Below are 20452 nucleotides of genomic sequence, written 5' to 3'. Positions count from 1 at the left end.
ACTTAATGTTTTAAAATCATAAGATATGTTTTTATTTTATTCAGTGTTACTATCAACAAACACTAACAGGTACATTAGTGTTAGTATTTTGAAGAATTAACTGTTCATACATTGCACTTTAAAAAGAATCTGTTGAGGCTCTTGTTGGTTAATAGAATATATTTTTCTTTGTATCCGTCAAAATAGTACAAGATTATCCTACAATGTGAGATATCAAATAAGGGTTAGCATTAAGTAATCTAAATGTAATCCAAAAGTAGTCAGATTATGTTACCAAACCTGCAATCTAAAAGATGATATTACGGATTACAAATTTTGTCATGTAATTTGTAATCAGTAACTGATTACAATTCATAAATAATCTACCCAGCTCTGGTTATAATGTAGATTCAGATTAGAAAAACAAGATGATCTTCTCTAACCTGTATGAATTCAGGCTACTATTTAGTGACACCTGGTGGATTAATCTTCAACATGTCAACAGATTCAGTCATTATTATTGATCAAACAAATCATTTTACGTAACTTAACTCACTGGTTACTTAATCCAAATAATTACACAACCTTGCATCAAAATCTTTCTCTCTGACCTCCAAAAACCACGAGGTTATGACGTAACACACATAAATCTTACACAAGCAGAATTGAGACAAAACAACTAGCAATAATATCAATGAGTGAAATATTTATTTAAAAACTGAAAAATTAAACAAACCCACACACAGTTTTAGTATATATCATACAAAGATATTCTCCAAAATGTTATTGAGCGGTCTTGTTTTTTTCCATTAACAAAAGTGAGAGGCAGTTTAGAGGCTGGCTGAGCTGGTAAGACTAGACAACCGAATCTAAATGGTGGATAAACCATTACTGGAGGTGATGATGACACTCCAAAAAACGGAAATTAAATACCCAGTGTCGCAACTTAACATAACAGCCGAAGCAGTGCAACAAGTGAAACAATATGAGGGTATTAAGACATAACAACATAAGGGATATACAGTATATATCATATCTCAGTCACACAGCATCCACACAAACACACACACATTATATTAGTATTAAAGAACACACACACACTCTCTCAAAGCATGTTCATACGGAGTCTACAGGACCCTAATGCAATCATTTTCTCTGTTGTAGTTGCTGACTGGTAGTTTGTGGAGAAGTTGAGGTAACCATGGTTTGTAGATGACTACAAGACTGCATGTCCCTGTGTCCGGCTGAGCGGAGGTTCAGCCGAGCCCTGTTGAGAGCTGTGCTGCTGGCAGACAGTGGTGGTCTACAAGGCTATGTGGTCTACATTGCTTTGACGGAGGTGGACAGGCCTCTTGAACCAAATACAATTTACTTCACATTTTTCATGCATCTCCATTTTGGTCTTATGAAAACTTTTTCAGAGCCCCTAGAGGAACATGGTGATAGGAAAAAATATATATTAAAACTTTGCATCCCCTCACAAAATGTTGGGTCCCCTTTGCGTTTGTTCATAAAACTTTTACTTCCCTGAAGAAACTTATGAGTTCACACAAAACTTTGGCGTCCCCAGAGAAACTTTGCATTTGCTCGCAAAACTTTTGTGATGGAAATAACATTTCAATGCCTCGTGAATGCAAAGTTTCTCAGGGGAACACAATACTCGTGCAAGATAATGCAACAAATTTGTGAGCAACTACAACGTTTCCTGTGGGAGCGCAACTCTATTGCGAAAAATCTCGTACTTTTTCCATCATCATGTTCTCTAAGGGCTTTCTTGTTTTCTTGTCATTTCTTGTTTCTTTTCGATATCCACCAAGTTGTAAAAGGGGAGCTCAAAAAACCAAACGAAACACACCAGAGTTGAACACAGGGATGGATATATCTGTTCTCACACCACACAGTTCTCTACTGATTTCATGATTTCAGTTCGCAATACCAAACTACAACTTTAAAACACTGTCCTAATGCTACTCAGATCACGATTTTAAAGGTCTCTTTGAGGGAATGTGATCCTTGACCCTTTTTTCCCTTTTGGAAGGCACGGATGTCTCTCCTCGCCTCGGTGTGAAGGGGTGCGCGTATGTGGAGCTAGAAGAAGACAACAGGAATTAACAGATACTGTCGTATTAACAGCGTGTAAACCGTACGGGACCGTTTTATGGACCGTTACTAATACAATACGGTGCATTATCTATCTGTGCTCAGGAAACCTAAATAGAGCTAATAAAACAAAACGATGAGCTCTAGCCCGACGTGAGGTCTCACAAAAACAGTCAGTTCATAGTCAGTCATGGACTTGAAATTGGTGAAACACATCAGGACACAGTTTTGTCGAAATATCATACGTTAGATGAGCTATTTAGCGGCTTGTTCCTAAAAGTGAACATGGTGAAACAATAAAAAGCCTGTGGATTAAATCTATTTAGGGTTTCTTATAAAATCAATGCCTCGGGAACATAAAAGAAAAAACTACATACAGAAAAAGCGAGTCTCTGTTGAGTTCGTTAGTGTTTTCAGCTGTTAGTCCACAGTGGTCATCATCTACTACATCCAATGCTCTCGTTTTAGTTCAGAGACCACTGCTAAGGGGACTGGGGAAGGGTGGACCCAGACGAGGGCGATCCTACACGACATTAAGGAATGCGTTTTATAGGTGGAAATCACACAGCTGCTGTTTGTAAAAGTTGAGTCAGGAAGGGTCACAGAACAGTGCTATTTCCTGCAAAATGGGGTGACTCGCCCTTGTGCAATGCATCATGGTATATTTCACGAGGAGACGGGATTGTTCTAAATGGTCGGGGGTGGGAGAAGATTCTCCATTCCATATGAGGAGGAAGAGGAAATGAAATACTCAGACAGTTCAGCGAGCCTGCACTTCCCTCTCTGTCCACTAGGTGGTGCCATCCACTTCCTGCCTTCCCCTCCCTCCCCCTTCGTCACACACTATCGTCACGCTCCTCACGTCTCCTGACTCCACGGGCAGGGGAGGGAGCAGGTTAGAAAAAAAGCACCTTTTATTTGGCTTAAAATATACAATAAAAGAAATCAGAAGAGTTAAAAAGTACAATAAAAAGGGAGAAGGGAAAGATAGTGTGTATATAAAGATGTCAAGCGCCCCGTCTGTAGGGCCGCTGCACAGAACACCACAAGTCTCAACCCGTTCCTGAAGAAAAACACAAAAGAAAGAGCGAATTATGAACAAGCAAACAAACCACACCCTTTACACCACCAATTAGCTTGTCACTCCACCCTAAAAATCTCCATCCACCCCACTTGCTAGGGAATTCTGGGATGTTTGAGGAATAAGCAGTTTTGGCTGATGGTCAGAGGGTATTGTGTTTTCATGTTTGTGGTGTTATTGGGGGTCTTACCCTCATCCTCCCCTCCCCAGCCCTCTGCGACGCCAGCGAGGGCGTAATGCTTCTTCCGCAGTTCACCCAGTCGCTCCCTCTCTTTCTGCAGCCGGGTCTCCAGCTCCAACACCAGCACCTGAGACACAATAAACGGTCAGATTTGTTCACATAATTGCACAAAGACCTGTACAACAGGATAACACTCGCTCACCTGTGCATCCATCTCTTGCCTCTTGATCTGAATGAGTGTCATCGCGGAAAAGTCCATAGTTTCTGAAATAAAAAGAGAATTCAGCATTAAATACCTATCAAATTTTATGACTTTCTAGTGCTGTCAAATCGAATCAATTAATTGCATCTAACATAAAAGTTTGTTTATCTGTGTATAATATTTACACATATGTGTACATACACACATAACAGACCTTCCTAATATTGTGTTGGTCCCCCTTTTTTGCTGCCAAAACAGCCCTGACCCGTCGAGGCATGGACTCCACTAGACCCCTGAAGGTGTGCTGTGGTATCTGGCACCAAGATGTTAGCAGCAGATCCTTTAAGTCCTGTAAGTTGTGAGGTGGAGCTTCCATGGATCGGACTTGTTTATCCAGCACATCCCACAGATGCTCGATTGGATTGAGATCTGGGGAATTTGGAGGCCAAGTCAACACCTCAAACTCATTGTTGTGCTCCTCAAACCATTCCTAAACCATTTTTCCTTTGTGGGAGGGCGCATTATCCTGCTGTAAGAGGCCACAGCCAGCAGGGAATACCGTTTTTATGAAGGGGTGTACAATGTCTGCAACAATGCTTAGGTTGTTGGTATGTGTCAAAGTAACATCCACATGGATTGCAGGACCCAAGGTTTCCCAGCAGAACATTGCCCAAAGCATCACACTGCCTCCACCGGCTTGCCTTCTTCCCATAGTGCATCCTGGTGCCATGTGTTCCCCAGGTAAGTGACGCACAGACCCAGCCATCCACGTGATTTAAAAAAAAAAAAAAAAAGTGATTCACCAGACCAGGCTAGTTCTGATGCTCACATGCCCACTGTGACAGGGGTCATCATGGGCACCCTGACTGGTCTGCGGCTATCCATCCCCATACACAACAAACTGTGATGCACTGTGTATTCTGACATCTTTCTATTAGAATCAGCATTAACTTCTTGAGCAATTTGAGCTACAGTAGCTCGTTGGATCGGACCACACAGGCCAGCCTTCACTCCCCACGTGCATCAATGAGCCTTGTCCACCCATGACCCTGTCGCCGGTTCACCGCTGCTCCTTCCTTGGACAACTTTTGATAGATACCGACCACTGCAGACCGGGAACACCCCACAAGAGCTGCAGTTTTGGAGATGCTCTGACCCAGTCGTCTAGCCATCACAATTTGGCTCTTGTCAAACTTGCTCAAATCCTTGTGCTTGCTCATTTTTCCTGCTTCTAACACATCAACTATGAGGACAAAATGTTCACTTGCTGCCTAATATATCCCACCCACTAACAGGTGCCGTGATGAGATATAAAATCGTGATTAATCTATTTGACAGCACTACTTTCAACTCATGTCTAACAGCTTTCAGGCTATTGAGAGTTTTTCTTGTTCACCTGTTTTTTGGCCAATAAAATTCTCTTTAGGATGAGAGTATGAATGTCTCTCAATTTTAAGAAAAAAAAAAAACATGATTTCACCAGGCTGTTATGTGAATTAAAGGCTACTGGCTATCAATATAGCATAGTATTTCAATATTTTGTGTGGGGATATTGTATTGATACACAGACGCCAAGTATCGTTCTTTTCAGGGCCTGAATTTCAGCTCGTGTTCACAAGTATTGTGCATAAATTTACCGTAAGCTCTGCACTTATAATGTAGGAAATGACAGTCATAATTCAAAATCTTTCTTTCAGACTGTAATTTCACAAACCGTGCAAATAAATCAACGCTGCTGCATCTCTCTTCATTCCATGTTTATATTAGCAAGGAGCTTCCAGTTATTATTTTGGAATTACATTTTGACTTTCAAAGAAAAAAAAAAAAAAAAAAAAAAAAAATAGCCAAGTGCATTGCCGTGTACTATAGTTGCATATTGTACATTTTAGTAAATGTATTAGGTTATCCATGTAGTCCATGCAAACAGAAAATTTGCAAACTGTACATTGAGTAGTATGTCATTTTGGACATAATGATCAATGAATCAAAAGCTTTTAATGAATCAAATGACACACAATGTCACTGACTCCATGTGACTGGTCAATGTTGTTTAAAAGTCTTTGCCTCCAGAGAAGAGCATCAGCACAAGAGCTTGTATGGAGAAAAGCCTGACTGTGTGTAGACTTGCTCATTCCTGTATCTCTGGAGAGCAGAGATAGTTTCCATGGCTAAAGTTAAATGTGAAATGGGGCAATGTGACTGTGGAGGTCAATGAGAAGCAAAATGAGGCTGCTGCCACTGTTAATACTTACTTTTAGCCCTTATTTAATGAATAATGGAGAAAGGACAAGAAATTGAGGAAATGTTGCAAGCTAGATTTGAACCTGAATTGCCCACATGAGCATCAAAATGTTGAGCCACTTAAACACAGGAGGATGTGCCTAACATGATCTCACCTGTATCCTCGATCTGAGACTTGCCGGACTTGGTTGATGCCACGACCCCTGCGGTGGCCTGGGTGACCCCTTTGGAGGCCTGCTGGAGGCGGGAAAGGTTTGTACTGCCCTTGTCTGCTTTTACCTGAAAAGATAAAAACAGATAATGTATCATTACATTGCTTTAAAGTTAATTCAAGTGAAAATGTTGCTGGCGATTTGTTGGCGCTGTACCTTAGATGCTGCAACTAGCTGAGCCGTGCTGGCAGCGATCTCGTGTGAACACACCATCAGCTCCTCAAACTTGCCTTTGCCTTGCACCACCTGATCAGCTGCATCACTGCAAGAAAAAAGAAATACTTTACTGGAGGCTGCACAATGGTGATGGTTCATATATCAGTCCACATATGATTCAAACCTTAGGGCACCTGGACACTACACGGACAGAATCATGGAATCTAGTCATTAAAATGGAATTTACGGTATAATGCAGAATCTCACGGAATTTGGCAAATTTTGAATTACGAATAGGGCTGTACACTTAATCAAATTCAAATTGCAATATGGACTAGTGTCTGCAATTATTAAACCGCAAAAAGAAATATGAAGTCTACACGTTCTGTGAGTCTCGGAGTGAATGAGTTTTGTCTACCTCACATACTCAAGCACGCGTGACACTGATGGTGTTTTCAATGCTATTTCTATTGTATTATAAAATGTACTTCTCAAAGTAATAATAAGCCCATTTACAAGAACATATGTTTTAATTTATACAGAAAAACTGTTGTACAGCACTTTATTTGACAAAAATGCAATGTTTTGTTGTAAAGGGATTGTTTTTTCAGTTGATAAGTTTTATGAATTCATTTGATTACCACAGTTTTGATGACAAATCTGTATTAAATCTTAAAACACAGATTATATAAAAGGTAAAAGCAAAATTTGTGAAATGCATAGGGCCCTATTATTGTTCAAATGTTTAAAAATATATTACAATTTTAAAGTTTTATGGATTCAATTGATTAGATATGCTATTGATTATTAAAATCTAATCAAACCATTAAAATGGAAAACACAGAAACTTGGAAAAAAACACAATGCATTTCATTGGGCCACTACACCACAGTATCCCCCAAAAATGACGAAAATCTTTATTTTCTCACTGTCTGCATTACTCACACCAACATGGTGGCACCCCAGCCCACAGCCTTAGAGGCAGAAATGAGACCTTCCGTCCATCTGGAATTCTTAGCGTAGAACTCCTTCATAGATGCTGCCCCCTGTGAACACAACAGAAACTCCATTAACATCTGTTTCTATCATTTTAAACTCTACAAAAGCAAGTTTTCAAAAAAACGTTCACTCACCCTGCCGCTCTCTACAATGTCCCTCTGCAGGTCTTTGGAGGACAACACCAGCACTTTGATGGCCTGCATAAGATCTGTACAGGACGCCAAGATCCTGCAGGGGGCGACAGAGAGCAACATTTAAATACTTCCAGACCTATTTTGTATGCACAGGTTGGTTGGCTAATGCATCTGGGTGATTGTAAACGTGCAATGCTATCCAAGGCAAATAAACTCCGCATTAAGACACTCACCCCCAGTTTCACAGACAAGGCTTAAGCTAGTCCAAGACTAAAATGCATGTTTGAGCTGTTTTAACTGAAAGCAACTTGTACTGACATATCTTAAAATATGTCAGTGCCATTGTTTTGTCTTAAGATGCACACCAGTAATGCTTTTTGTAGGGTACGTTTATAAAAACTACTTAAAGCTGCAGTTCGCAACTTTTTTTGTGTTAAAAATTTACAAATATTATATAATGATAATAATACAACATGAATCCATTTTCCAAACCGTGTTTTTGTCTTATCCTGAATCATTATGGTACACTTATAATAAGTGTTTATATTCAGACTATTTCAGACCGGACTGGTAGGACTCGCCGCAGAGTATCACAGTAACTGCGTGACTCGCCATAGACATACATGGAGAAAAGTAGCTCCGGCTAGAATGTTCCTCCGCAAGACACGTGCAGTTCTGTTTATTAACCGCTAGAGGGCCAAAAATCGCGGACAGCAGCTTTAAATATCCTAATTGAACTAAGGCCTAATCCCGACTTAATCTAAGCCCTGTCTGTGAAACCGGGCCTCAAATCCACTAAGGAATATCAACAAAATAAATTCAGTAAACTTTTTTTGTAACTGTAACAGTAATCATGAAAACATTATATGCATTACATGCGTAACACATGTGGCTCAGTCAGTCTGACCTTTCATTGACTTCCATTTTGATTCCCGTGTCAACCGCCCTGGACTTATTGAGCATTTCCTGTTGGAGAGCAAAGGGGAAAAACATTAGACAAGTAGACTGGAGCGCTTCATGTTTTATTAAGCATCTGTCTGTATAGAAGAAAAATCATACAGACTGATCACCTCAATCCTGGCGGCAGCCGACTCCACAGCTGCTGATGTGGCTGCCATCTCCTGCTCCACCAAATCTCCCAGCTCCCCTTGCTTCAGTTCCAGACCCCGAGGACGCAACTTCTGCTCGGAGAAAATAGAGGAATTAACTAAGAGGTTGCGTTCAAAATAACATAAGAACATACCACTCATCTATTTCTGAATAATGTATATGCATACTGGAACACCTGGATGACCTACATTTTGCCAAAATGTGCAGTATATATATATAAATTGAACACTGTGACCTTCTGTATTTATTTAGCATGACAAAAGAAGTAATATTAGCTGTGATATTCAGTATATATCTTTTTCAACTCTTAATTGATCAGATTGCCAAATATTACATTATTTAAAAAAAAGAAGCAAAATAACCATTTTAAACAAGTCGACTTGCGCCTCAAGAGTAACCCCTGATGCAATGTATGACGCAGGATGTAGGAGTATCGCAAGCTTAGACACCTCTTGCGGTTTAAACAAACAGGGCTGGGCAACAAACTCAAGCTCATCTTCGCTTATATCAAAATCCTCGGACATTTCTCTTTAAAATTTCTCGTTTTAGTCTTCTAATTCATGACCGGTGTTTTGTTTTGCTCTATCCTTGCGCTTCAGCGTTCCTCCTTGTATCATGCATAGGGTCAGAGGTCACTCTTCTGCCGCAAATCAATGACCGTCTGCCAGAAGCTAGTTATTTTAATATATAGTTTTAAATATGGATTTTTCTTACACAAACCCATCGCTTCCCTTCAGAAGGCCCTTATTAACCCCCTGGAGCTGTATGGATTATTCTTATGATGGATGGATGGATGCATTTTTTTGGGTTCAAAATCTCGACCCCCATTCACTACCATTATAAAGCTTGGAAGAGCCAGGTTAGTTATATATATATATATATGATTTTGTTTGTCTAAAAGAAGATAGTCATATATAAGTAACTCATGAGATGATTTTCATTTTTGGGTGAACTATCCCTTTAAATACCCCCTTCCTTGACTTTGATTGGATGGCCATTTGCAGAATAAGCAACAATGCAGCATGCTTCTCTTACAGATGTTTATTTTTGGTGCAGTTAACTGAAAGTACAACTATGACATTTTTTTTTGTTAACAAATAGTTGAAATAAAATAAATATCAGATAAAGAAACCCCCCCTTAAACTCAAAAAAAAAAACTTGCCTAAATTACTAAACCTAATATATATATATATATATAGAGAGAGAGAGAGAGAGAGAGAGAGAGAGAGAATACAAAAAAGAAAAAAAAAGGAAAGATAATAAAAAATATTAATAAATACTATAATAACCGATAAATAATATTAAAACAACACTAGGCATGCAGTATGCAGTTCCATACTACTCCATACTAGTCTTGGGATTATATAAATCATTCAAGAAAAGTGCTAAAAATGATTCTCTCTACCAATTACAAGCTGCTAATTTTTCAATCCACTGATTTACTATGCTAAAACAAGGGCTGACTCTCTGTGGCACACTCACCTCGCCCAAGGCCATTACGGTATCCAGTGCTGACGTCAGCTGGCTGCAGTCTGCCGTCCCCATAGACTTCTGCTCCTGAAGCTGGCAAAGCAGCGCCAGGGCCTCCGCGCCACACGCCTTCACATTGTCTGCCAAAGCTGCCCACAGACAGACAAAGACAGAAACCAGAGAGCAGTCAGACGAGCCATCTGTCACCTGCAGACTCTCCACATACGCTCGGGAAGACACACATTTGCTGCCATGAACAGTCATGACGTGATCGCTTGTGCACGTGGGAACTGCACATTAGCCGTTTTGAGTTATGTCATGTTCCTTCCTCTCCTGAAACAACCAGACCTCCGGCGACAGAGTTATTAACAGAACCGCACTGACACTAATGACCTTCATGATGTATGGAGACTGACTCAAACAGAAAAGTAATTTTCTTGGAGGTCTCTATATGTGGATACAGCGGTAATGTAAAATATTTAGCAGTTTATTAATAGAAATTACATTTATGCTGCCAAGATCAAACAGATAGCTCTGGTTCTGGATGCTGATTGGCCGATACAGTGTATTAAAGAACAATGAATGTTTCCTTAAGAAAGAATTTGCATAGAAATGCAACAGTTGTGCTGATGTGATTACAGAAGCTCATTTGAATATATTTTCATGGTGTCTGGGTGACTGACGTCTCATGCTCACCGTCAGCTTGTTCCACTGGCACCATGTGGGAGGTGGCGCTACCCTGCACGATGACATCGCCACCAGGTGAGCAAACTGAGTCACTGCCCGCACCAGTCCAGACACATCTAATACACAAATACATGAAAATCAGTGTGAAACAGTTACAACATGATCATACGAGTGCCTCTTATCTCAACAGACTAATTGAGTGTCATAAAAGTGATGAAATGCTGTCTGAATGCATTCATGGAGCACTGAAATCATTTTTAGTAATGGATTTATATAGGCATATCATTACTTGCATATTTTTTAAGCTTGTGTATGCTGAGTGGAGAAGAGTGATGGGGAGTAACAAAAGTTTTCAGTAGTGTGAAAGCAGCTCAACCGTCAATACTGAGAAATTTTCCAAAAGGTAGCAGCGTAGTATGACAAATCACTACATCACAGATGTGTCACAATGTATTGCACAGCTTTACTAGCAAGTGAGCCGGACAGAATGTTCTCCTCTGTCTCAAGTATTGCTGGGAAGGGATTCATGTCAAAGTTGATTCAGAGAGTTTGTTTCAGTAATAATAATAATACTGCTTGCCAATGCTTTTTTTTTTTTTTTACTTTAATTGTATTATTTTTTTAATTGCTTAAGTTTGATCAAGTCAAACTAAATGAGATAACTGTTTGTTTTTTTTATCTGAAAATTAAAAATTACATGTATATAATCCGAAAAAAAAAAAAAATGTTTTTTTTTAAACAAAATTTATACTTTTATTCACCAAGTATGTATTAAATTGATCAAAGGTGACATATAATATAAATTTAAGCAGCACAACAGCTGTCAACATTGATAATAATAAATGTTTCTTGAGCAGTGAATTATCATATTAAAATGATTTCTGAAGGATCATGTGACACTGAAGACTGAAGTAATGATGCTGATCATTCAGCTTTGCCATCACAGGAATAAATTAAATTTAAAATATATTTAAATAGAAAAAAGTAAATTGTAATAATATTTCACAATAATGTGGTTTTTACTGTATTTTTGATCAAATAAATGCAGCCTTGGTGAGCATAATAGACTTCTTTCAAAAACATTAAAAAATCTTACCAACCACAAAGTTTTAAACAGTAGTGTACAATGAGAATTATCTAAAAGACATTTGTCTCTTACCGCAGCTTAAAGGTAGCTAATTACCTTTTAGCAAATTACTATTTCAGTAAAGACTAACTTTACTGTTATTTAACGACTTTAAATGCTGTGTAACTTGTAACTTGGCAAGCTAAAGTTTCAAAGCAACTTTCCCAACACTACTGGAGTGAAGAGTACATTAATGAATGCTAGTTGAGAAGGAAAATGAGAGTGTATGTACATGTAATTTACCTGTGTTATCTGATACAAAGCCGTCTTTGGCCAACTGCAGCCGCTCCACACAGTCTAGAGCCACCTGGCACCTGGACACCAGGTAATCTACACACACAAGAAGGTCCTTTAATATTTATTACGCTCTCGTAGGGCAATTCCAGCTGTATGGTATAATCAGTGTGGGTTGTCAAGGTAATTTGAGCTAGTCACTGACCGGCTGAACTGGTGCAGCTGATGTGTGCGGGGTCCTCCAGCTGATTCAGGCTGTCCTGTACAATCCTCCCAGCCTCCTCTAGAGCTGCCCGAAGAGCCGCCCAGCGCAGAGACACCAACTCGCTCTCCAAAGCCTGCTCACGACTCTCCTACAGATAGAAAGACAATCAAAACAATTAGATAAAATCAGTTAATCCTTTTCTGTTATCTTTGAGACTAAGTCTATATGCTTGTGAGCTCCTAAAAGCTTCTGGTATAATGAATCTGAACTATTACAAAGCCACAATTATAACTGAACAAATAAAATCAATAGTAAACATACAATATCCCACCTTCTCATTGAGTTGGTTTTGCAGGGCCTCAGCAGCTTTCACACCACTCTCTCTCTCATTGGTCAGACTGCTCTGTACACGCTCTAACTCCACCCCCAAACCTGCCAACTCCGCCTCCTTCTGAGATACAGTCTCCAAAAGCCCCGCCTTCTCAGCCTCTAAAGTAGACAGCTGAGTACTGAGCTGCTCATTTGACTACATGAAGAGAGAGAATAAAGTTCAGTGAGAGCCGTCTATCATTACATGAATTACAAGATCTAAGGCCCTATTTTAACAATCTAAAGTGCCTGAATTTAGACCAGGGGCCCGTTTCAGAAAGGAGGTTCAACCAACTCTGAGTTAAAACTTGAACTCTGAGTTGACTTACTCTGAGATGGGAAACTGAGTTTTCTGTTTCAGAACAATTTAATTGAGTTAGTTCAGTCGACTCTAAGTAGGTTGACTCTGAGTTAAGCGCGTGCACCCCAACTATGAAAAGCCATCATCAATGGAGCTCCGATATTATGATTCACCACGGCAACAGCATGTGACAAAATGACGTCCGCATACTTCTGGGTCAATGCAAGTTTAATTCTTATCACTGTTATAATATCAAAGGTGAAAACTGGCAGAACGGTAAGTTATTGAACCAATATTCATCTTCATGGTATCCCACATGCAAAAAAGGAGGAGAAAATAATAATAATTTAACAGGATGCAATAATAAGAGTGTAAATTATTTTATTATTATTATTAAACAATCGTTAGGCAATTTACTTCCACTTTTAGAACATTTTCTTCATTTTCATTGAAATTAAATGCCAATGAAACGTGAGCCAATTTTAACCTGGTCTGACATTGGTGGGCGGAGCTACTGTAAATTTGTACTTAGTAATAGACACTCCGAATGATCTTGTTTTCCGTTTGCATTAAGATTATTTTTATTACCAAACTGGTAGATATTGATCATTGTACTTAAGTAAAATGCACTTAATTTAGATCCCCCAGGAAACAAGACTAAATATTTTATATCATTTTCATATATGCAAAATCCAATTTTTAGATATTTGTACTTGAAATAGGACAAAAATATACTCAGTAAGAAAAGCATTTTTGCAGTGTGAATGAATGAATGAACTAGTTAAACATCACTTGCACTTAAAAAAGGGGCAGGAGACCGAAGGAAACTCTGGGTTTACTGAAGAAAACCTGCTCCTGACCAGGTTAGGTTCACAGAATAAGTTACCATGGTAACTGACTCTGAGTATAAGTTACCTCTCTTTCAGAAACAGGCTTGACTTACCCTGCTTTCTCGGGTTTGACATACCTCCCATTCTGAAACGGAAAACCCAGAGTTTCCCTCATTTCAGGGTTAACATACTCAGAGTTTTCACTTAACCTCCTTTCTGAAACAGGCCCCAGGTTTCAGTTGCCTAAAAAAATAGCAACACGCCAACAATGCGCCTGAACACACCTTTTCAGACCAGCACACCCATGGCCGCACAAATGGGAGCGAGTGCATTTGCTATTTAAAAAACGAGGCACAGGACGTGAAAATGATAACTGCGTCGGGCTGAAACTAGCAAAAAACACTTGCCTCGCACCTGGCACCGCATTGCGCTGGGTGTATGATAGGGCTCCTAACAAGGATCTCAAAAAAAGTGTTTTTTGTTGTTAGCACCGGAAGTGAACAAGAAGTTAGAACATGAGGTGCTAAAATGCTAACTCGTTTCTGAGTTTTGGTTTACAAATAAAGCATTAATTATAAAGTGAACTGATACAGTCATGATAAAGATGTTAAATGTATCTTAATACATATTTGTCTTTAGTCGAGTCAACTGCCAGAGGCAGTGAGGCAGCTGTGGAGGTGCTGCAGCAGGTATGCAGGAGACAGAAGGAAGTAGGATGGGAGGGGGAAGCAGGGTGGCATATCAACTCCCACATGCAGTCTGGACATATCAACTTGGGTAATTCAGACCCCACATGCTAACACAGAATCACTATGTCAACCTGCGCTGGACTAATTGCAGAGACAGTGATATATGGATCCTGTGGTGGGTCGAGAGATAAACAGGGCTGTATGGAAGAGCGTGAAGTAGGGCTGCACGATATATCTAAATAAAAATCTATATGACAGTGCAATTTTCATCTTTATTTTTATAACTTTATGAATGATTATTTTAGGTTTAAATGGTGTGTGTAAGAAAAGCTACAGTTTCTAAAGCACATAGTTTTTAACAGCATATGGCACTAAGCTCAGAATCGATTCAAGAGAGGATCGTGAATCATTGTATCGTGAATCAAGAATCAATTTATTGTCCCAGCCCTAAGATGTACCATGAAGTTACTTTTATTAAATACTCGTATTATTAAATAATCTTGTACAGTACAAGAGTTACAAATCTTATTTTGTTTAATACAGTATATTCAATTATTTTATTTGTTTTTACTCTGTTCAATTCATGGTTACTGAAAGAGGTCTGTATTAGTTCCTGTAAAGAGTAAAATTAAAGTGTAAACACCCAAATTTCAAGAAAAAAAATATTCCCAAAATGTTTAGCCCAAAAAGGATGGTTCATACTCTTCACAAGTATATAAAAAAAAAAAAAAAAAAAAAAAAAAAATCGCATTTTTCAGCTTTTTAAATTGTTTTATTTACAAAATTACCCACTCATTCTAGAATGATTTATTTTTTCCCAAACAGAGCCATTCAAGTCATCTGGTGGATATTCCTGTAATTCTTCGATTCACGATATACGTTGCAGAAAAATTAAAAATCGCAACGTCAGTTTTTTCCAATTTTGTGCAGCTAAAGCATTAAGATGTGTCAAGAACTGCTTGACATTTTATTATGTTTCTTTAATTTTGGACAAGGAATGGAGAAAGGTTCATGACAGAGGTGAAGAGGAAGAGAACGATGGGTGAAGGAAGGTGAGGTCCCACCTGTTGGGAGGAGGTGACGGTACTCTTCAGGGTCTCTAGTTCTGTTCTGCTGGACATGAGCTCGGCTTGTAGAGCTTGAAGCTGCTCTAACTGAGCCTTTTCCTACTCGTGCACATACATAGGGAAGTGTAAGACAAGCATACTACAGATACATCGGGCAGAGGGAGTGTGTCTACGAAGAGGGTGTGCGTGTGGTTTGTGTCCAACCTGCTGATTGACAGAGTCCTGAGCGGCTTTCAATTTGTCCTGCATCTCTTTCTTCACATTCTCCACCTCGTCCTGGGCGGCACGGGCCACCGTCATCTGACGCGTCACCTCTGCGTTCTGAGAAACACATAGACATGTACAGTTTAGCACAGTCAAAACGCTTGACTGAACCAGTTCCTTTCCCAAGGACATGGCATGCACTGTTGGATGGCACTGCGGTGGGTTTAGAGCATGCTGCTGTATGAGAGCGAGAGTGATGACAGCTTAAGTGTGGCAGAGGAACACAGTGCCAAGTTTCATCTGAAATGGAGTCTGCTGGGAAAGGATTCTGGTGTAGGAGCAAAAACCACCTGCAGGTTTACTGACAGGCCTGATGCTGGAGCTTAAGCAAGCAGTATGCAGTGTGCACACTATGTGTGCAGTATGCAAATTCTCCATCTACATAGAAAACACAGATTATACAGATATTTTACTGTATTTATAATCAAATAACTGCAGCCTTGGTGAGCAAGAGACTTCTTTCAAAAACAAAATCCTACTGACCCCAAACTTTTGAACAATTTTATAAAACTTAATGTTAATGTGATTATTTAGCCCTATAAAAAATTAAATGCATCCATATACAGCCAGTGTGTGATCTGAATGGAGATGTAAGGACATTAATTTACCTTCCTCAGCAGGTCAGCGTGACTCTGGACCAGCTCTGTGTATTTCTCCTTCAGCTTGGTGTAGCGTTGCTCATTTGCTTGTGCTTTTCCTGCAAAAAACACAAACACAATAATTACTTAATATATCAAGTATCAAAAACACAAGCCACAGACTTTACTCTGTTTCTCAGAACAGTTGGCAGTTCGCACCACTGAGAGAGTCAACACAGGCCTTTGTATGTTTGTCTGCTGGTGAATTGGACTGTTGACTACATGGTTTATTAGCGTTTGATCAGTGGCTGCTGTGGACTTGAGTCCCTTCTGGCTGTGTTCCTCAGCTCCAGAGAGTAAACAGACTGTCTAAAAGGACATCCATCTCGGTCCTGCATTTGTACGGACTCAGAACGGCCCTTTAATATCCTGTAACACGGTGTTCAGTGGTGCTGAGGGTTCAGTCCATAAAATGTCCCACTTCTGTATATAGTGATTTTAAAAGAATTACTGACGTTCCAAAAAAAAAAAGCAACATTTTGGGGTAAACCAGTTACTGTAAATAAACCGAAGAGGAAGGAAAGCTTTTTTTTTTAACGAAAGAGGAACAGAACAATGGTTTGTGTTGAAGCCTTAAATTACTGATGACAGTCCAAGACCTTTGAATACTAACAGGGTCATTTAATAAAAATGTCTCATTTCAAGTACAATATTTGAAATAAATGTAATTTTTTCAGACAAAAATATTGTAACTTGAAGCATATGGTAACGGACACCAAACTCTTACTCTCGATTTCGCTCAGGCTGCGCTGCTCTTTCTCGGTGTCCTCTTTGACCCTGCGCAGGTCATCTAGCTCCGCCCTCAGGAACTCGCTCTCACCCAGCGCCTGCTGCTTCAGGTGAGTCTGCTCTGCAAGCTCCGCCTCCAGCTCGTTCACACGCCCACGTAGTGCTTGACAAAGACGGCCACTCTGAGAAAGACCAAAAGAATCATTATTGACACATCTCTCTCACTTTCATTTTCACTTCTCTTTGTACAATAGTGTACAGTCTTTAACTGTACACTACATTTACACTGATTTTTGTAAGAAAAATATCTATATTTAAAACTAAAATAACTAGCTTTCGGCAGACAGCAGTACGCATCGATTTGCAGCAGAAGAGTGACCTCTGACCCAATGCATGCAGGGTTCACACACATTTCTACCAATAAATTTCCATGACTTTTAGGCAAATATTCATGACCTAACGTATACCTAATGTATAAATTTAATATATCCTTGCTGAAAAAAAATATCTGACTGACCCTGAAACCTTAGAACGGTAATGTGTGGGTGTATATATTTTATTACATCCTCTCCTCTCATCTCCTGCTCATTACCTCCAATCTGAAGGACTCCAGCTCCTCTTTCAGGGCCTGTAGCTCTGCTGTGAGCTGCTCAATCAAACGGTCTCTAAGGTGAGAGATACGGATTCATATCATCAAAATCTGTATCATGTCATCATGGTCTTATAAACTCAAAGAGCTTCTTATAACTTATTATATTCCAGTATCTTCAAGTCTTACTTCTCATCTTTGCGCATGCCGTTCTGACTGTTGAAGTTGAACGGGTCGGTGGCAGCCGAGGTGCCGAAAAGGTCATCGAATTTGCTGTCCACAGCGCTCTAATGGAGATAAATCTTTAGATGCTCAAGTTTAAAGAAAGTATACATGAGAGCTTTCAATACTGAGATTGCGTGTGGTACCGGTAAAGGCGGGATGTCTGTGTCAACCAGGTCTTCTGTCTCTACTACATGTTCACTTTCAGGGGACGAAGACTCCACTGGAATCACCACCACTGGACTGATGTGCTCGGACAGGGCTGACGCCCGCAGGAAGTTTGGTGGATTCTGAAGAGAAAGGGAGAGCAATTGTAAGAAAGGAAGCCAGCTCCAGTTTGGATTAGGGTTGGGCAAAAAAACAGATATTTCGATTAATCGTTTTTTAAAATGTGGTCGATTCAATATTGATTCTCAAAAGCCAAGAATCATTTTTTTTTTTTCATAGCCTATTTATTTCCGCAATCACTGAACATTATATCTGATTGACGTTAATCTTATTACTAGTCTTCTCCACTAGATGTCATCTTCTTATTTACCTTGTGTGATGTTACAGCGGGTCGGGGACTCTCATTCATTCAGTGCTACTGCTAAACATGGCGGATTGTTTTCTCTTTTTACAGGTGCGCCCTTCAGCGTGAAAGACATTCCGGACAGTTGAAGGAACTGTGAGTGTCCCGATCGGGCAAGCGCTGCACGATCACGAAAGTTTATCATTTGCACGCATTTTCAAGCCTTGTCAATTTAAGCATTCAAGTGAAAGAGAACTCGCGTGTGCTGTGTGAGAAGTTTTGTGTGCGCGTCACACACACCCGAAGAGCTCAGTGAATCGAATCAGAAAATCGAATCAAGAATCGAGACATCTGAATCGATACCCAGCCCTAGTTTGGATCAAGCCTTTGCAAAGATTTCAGATAATGTCAACTCAGGATTGACATACAAAACTTTCAAATATTATCCTTAGATTGTAAAAGAGCTGTAACCACCATAGACATTGAGACATAGACAAATAATTAGAAATGGCCAAATCGTCCCGCCCAATATCTGAAATTCTTGCACTGCTCTGCAGCTATCTGTACAATATTGCAATATGTTGTTAGGATGACAAAAAGGTTTAAAAGTTACATTTTTAGTCTGGTGACTGGTCTGCCTCAGCAGTATAACAGTGCTCATCAATGTCAAAATGATTGAGAAGGCCAATCAAATCAAAGTAGGCGGGGTTTACAGTTCACATAAGCAGAGTGAATTCCGTGAAGCATCAGTTTAACTCTGAAAGAGAGTGAGGTAAGATGTAAATAGTGAAACATTTAGTACGTCAATAGATAGATAGATAGATAGAGCGATAAAAATGTTAAAAGATGGACATTAACATCCAGTGATGAAAACTACTCAACTTCTCTTTCTCAAATATATCCGTTTTGAATTGAAAATATGCATTTAGGATACATGATTCATGTAATTCCTAACGGAGTGTGACAAGACAAACATTTTGCGTTTATCAAAACTTGACAAATTAGGCATCAAATAAAAGTACATGCATGCATATTTTGATGCATGCATAGAGATAGATAGATAGATAGATAGATAGATAGATAGATAGATAGATAGATAGATAGATAGATAGATAGATAGATAGATAGATAGATAGATAGATAGATAGATAGATAGATAGATAGATAGATAGATAGATAGATAGATAGATAGATAGATAGATAGATTTTGCGATAGAAATGTTAAATTATGGACATGATTCATGTAATTCCTAACGGAGTGTGACAAGACAAACGTTTTACGTTTATCGTAATTTGACAAATTAGGCATCAAATAAAAGTACATGCATGCATATTTTAATGCAAATTAAAGCAAATATTATTTGCAAATAGTTCAAAAATGGTTATTTCCCAACTAGAATTAGACCTAGAATTTCCTTCACTGCTCTGTTTCTTTATGCTTTATTTAAAAAAAAAAAAAAAACATGGTTACGCCTTGAATTGTAATTCTTACACTCACAAGCTGTAATCATAGCCTAACATGTTCATTATGTCTGCTTAACTGAATATATGATGTTTCCTAACCACTAGGGCTGCACGATATATTGAAATTATCGAAATAGTGCAAATGTACATATCGTGATATGCATATCGCAGCGGCTTATGATAACTGAATGATTTTAATACTTTAAAAGATTATGAAAAGTTTTAGGTCGTCACAGACAGCAGGGAATAAGCATATCACAGGTATGTAACAGTCATGTGTCCAGTCTAATGTTATTAGGCGCAATAAGAGATGTACTCACGCACACAGGAAGCCGCCTCTCAGACAGCACGTAATTCCAATTTCAGTTCTCTTCTGCAGCTTATATGGCCAAATACACACAAAATTGTGTCAAAATGCTCGTCTTAGTGAGTATTCACGTAAACACAGTCAGTTATGTCTTAAGTGGACTAAACAGTTGAGAAAAAAAGCGCGCGTGTAACAATATATTGGATCCGTGCAGCTCTTAAAGTGACAGCAGCCAAATAAACCTGCTTCCGTCTGTGTGCTTAATGTTAATCAAACAACAATACACAGAGTAAATCACTCACTGCTCTTGACTGAATAACTTTTGTAGCTTTAATAAGAATCAGTATATTTAATT

General features: G+C 39.2%; 1 protein-coding gene across 1 annotated transcript in view; it reads right to left on the bottom strand.

Moving 5' to 3' along the window:
* Positions 1-665: 665 nt before the first annotated feature.
* hip1 (huntingtin interacting protein 1) overlaps positions 666-20452 on the bottom strand; it is a 57399-nt gene continuing 37612 nt past the window's right edge. Inside the window, 22 exon segments of the mRNA XM_048161141.1 lie at positions 666-3142; positions 3351-3468; positions 3544-3605; positions 5940-6063; positions 6153-6258; positions 7098-7198; positions 7286-7379; positions 8193-8251; positions 8356-8466; positions 9878-10014; positions 10562-10624; positions 10627-10668; positions 11922-12008; positions 12118-12265; positions 12449-12643; positions 15371-15472; positions 15578-15694; positions 16246-16334; positions 17003-17186; positions 17597-17669; positions 17783-17880; positions 17962-18105. Coding sequence (XP_048017098.1) covers positions 3132-3142; positions 3351-3468; positions 3544-3605; positions 5940-6063; positions 6153-6258; positions 7098-7198; positions 7286-7379; positions 8193-8251; positions 8356-8466; positions 9878-10014; positions 10562-10624; positions 10627-10668; positions 11922-12008; positions 12118-12265; positions 12449-12643; positions 15371-15472; positions 15578-15694; positions 16246-16334; positions 17003-17186; positions 17597-17669; positions 17783-17880; positions 17962-18105 — 2265 coding nt within the window. The 3' untranslated portion in view covers positions 666-3131.

Source organism: Megalobrama amblycephala, linkage group LG16, assembly GCF_018812025.1.
Source record: "Megalobrama amblycephala isolate DHTTF-2021 linkage group LG16, ASM1881202v1, whole genome shotgun sequence".
NCBI classification, from domain to species: Eukaryota; Metazoa; Chordata; class Actinopteri; order Cypriniformes; family Xenocyprididae; genus Megalobrama; species Megalobrama amblycephala.
This window is presented reverse-complemented; position numbering and strand designations above follow the sequence as displayed.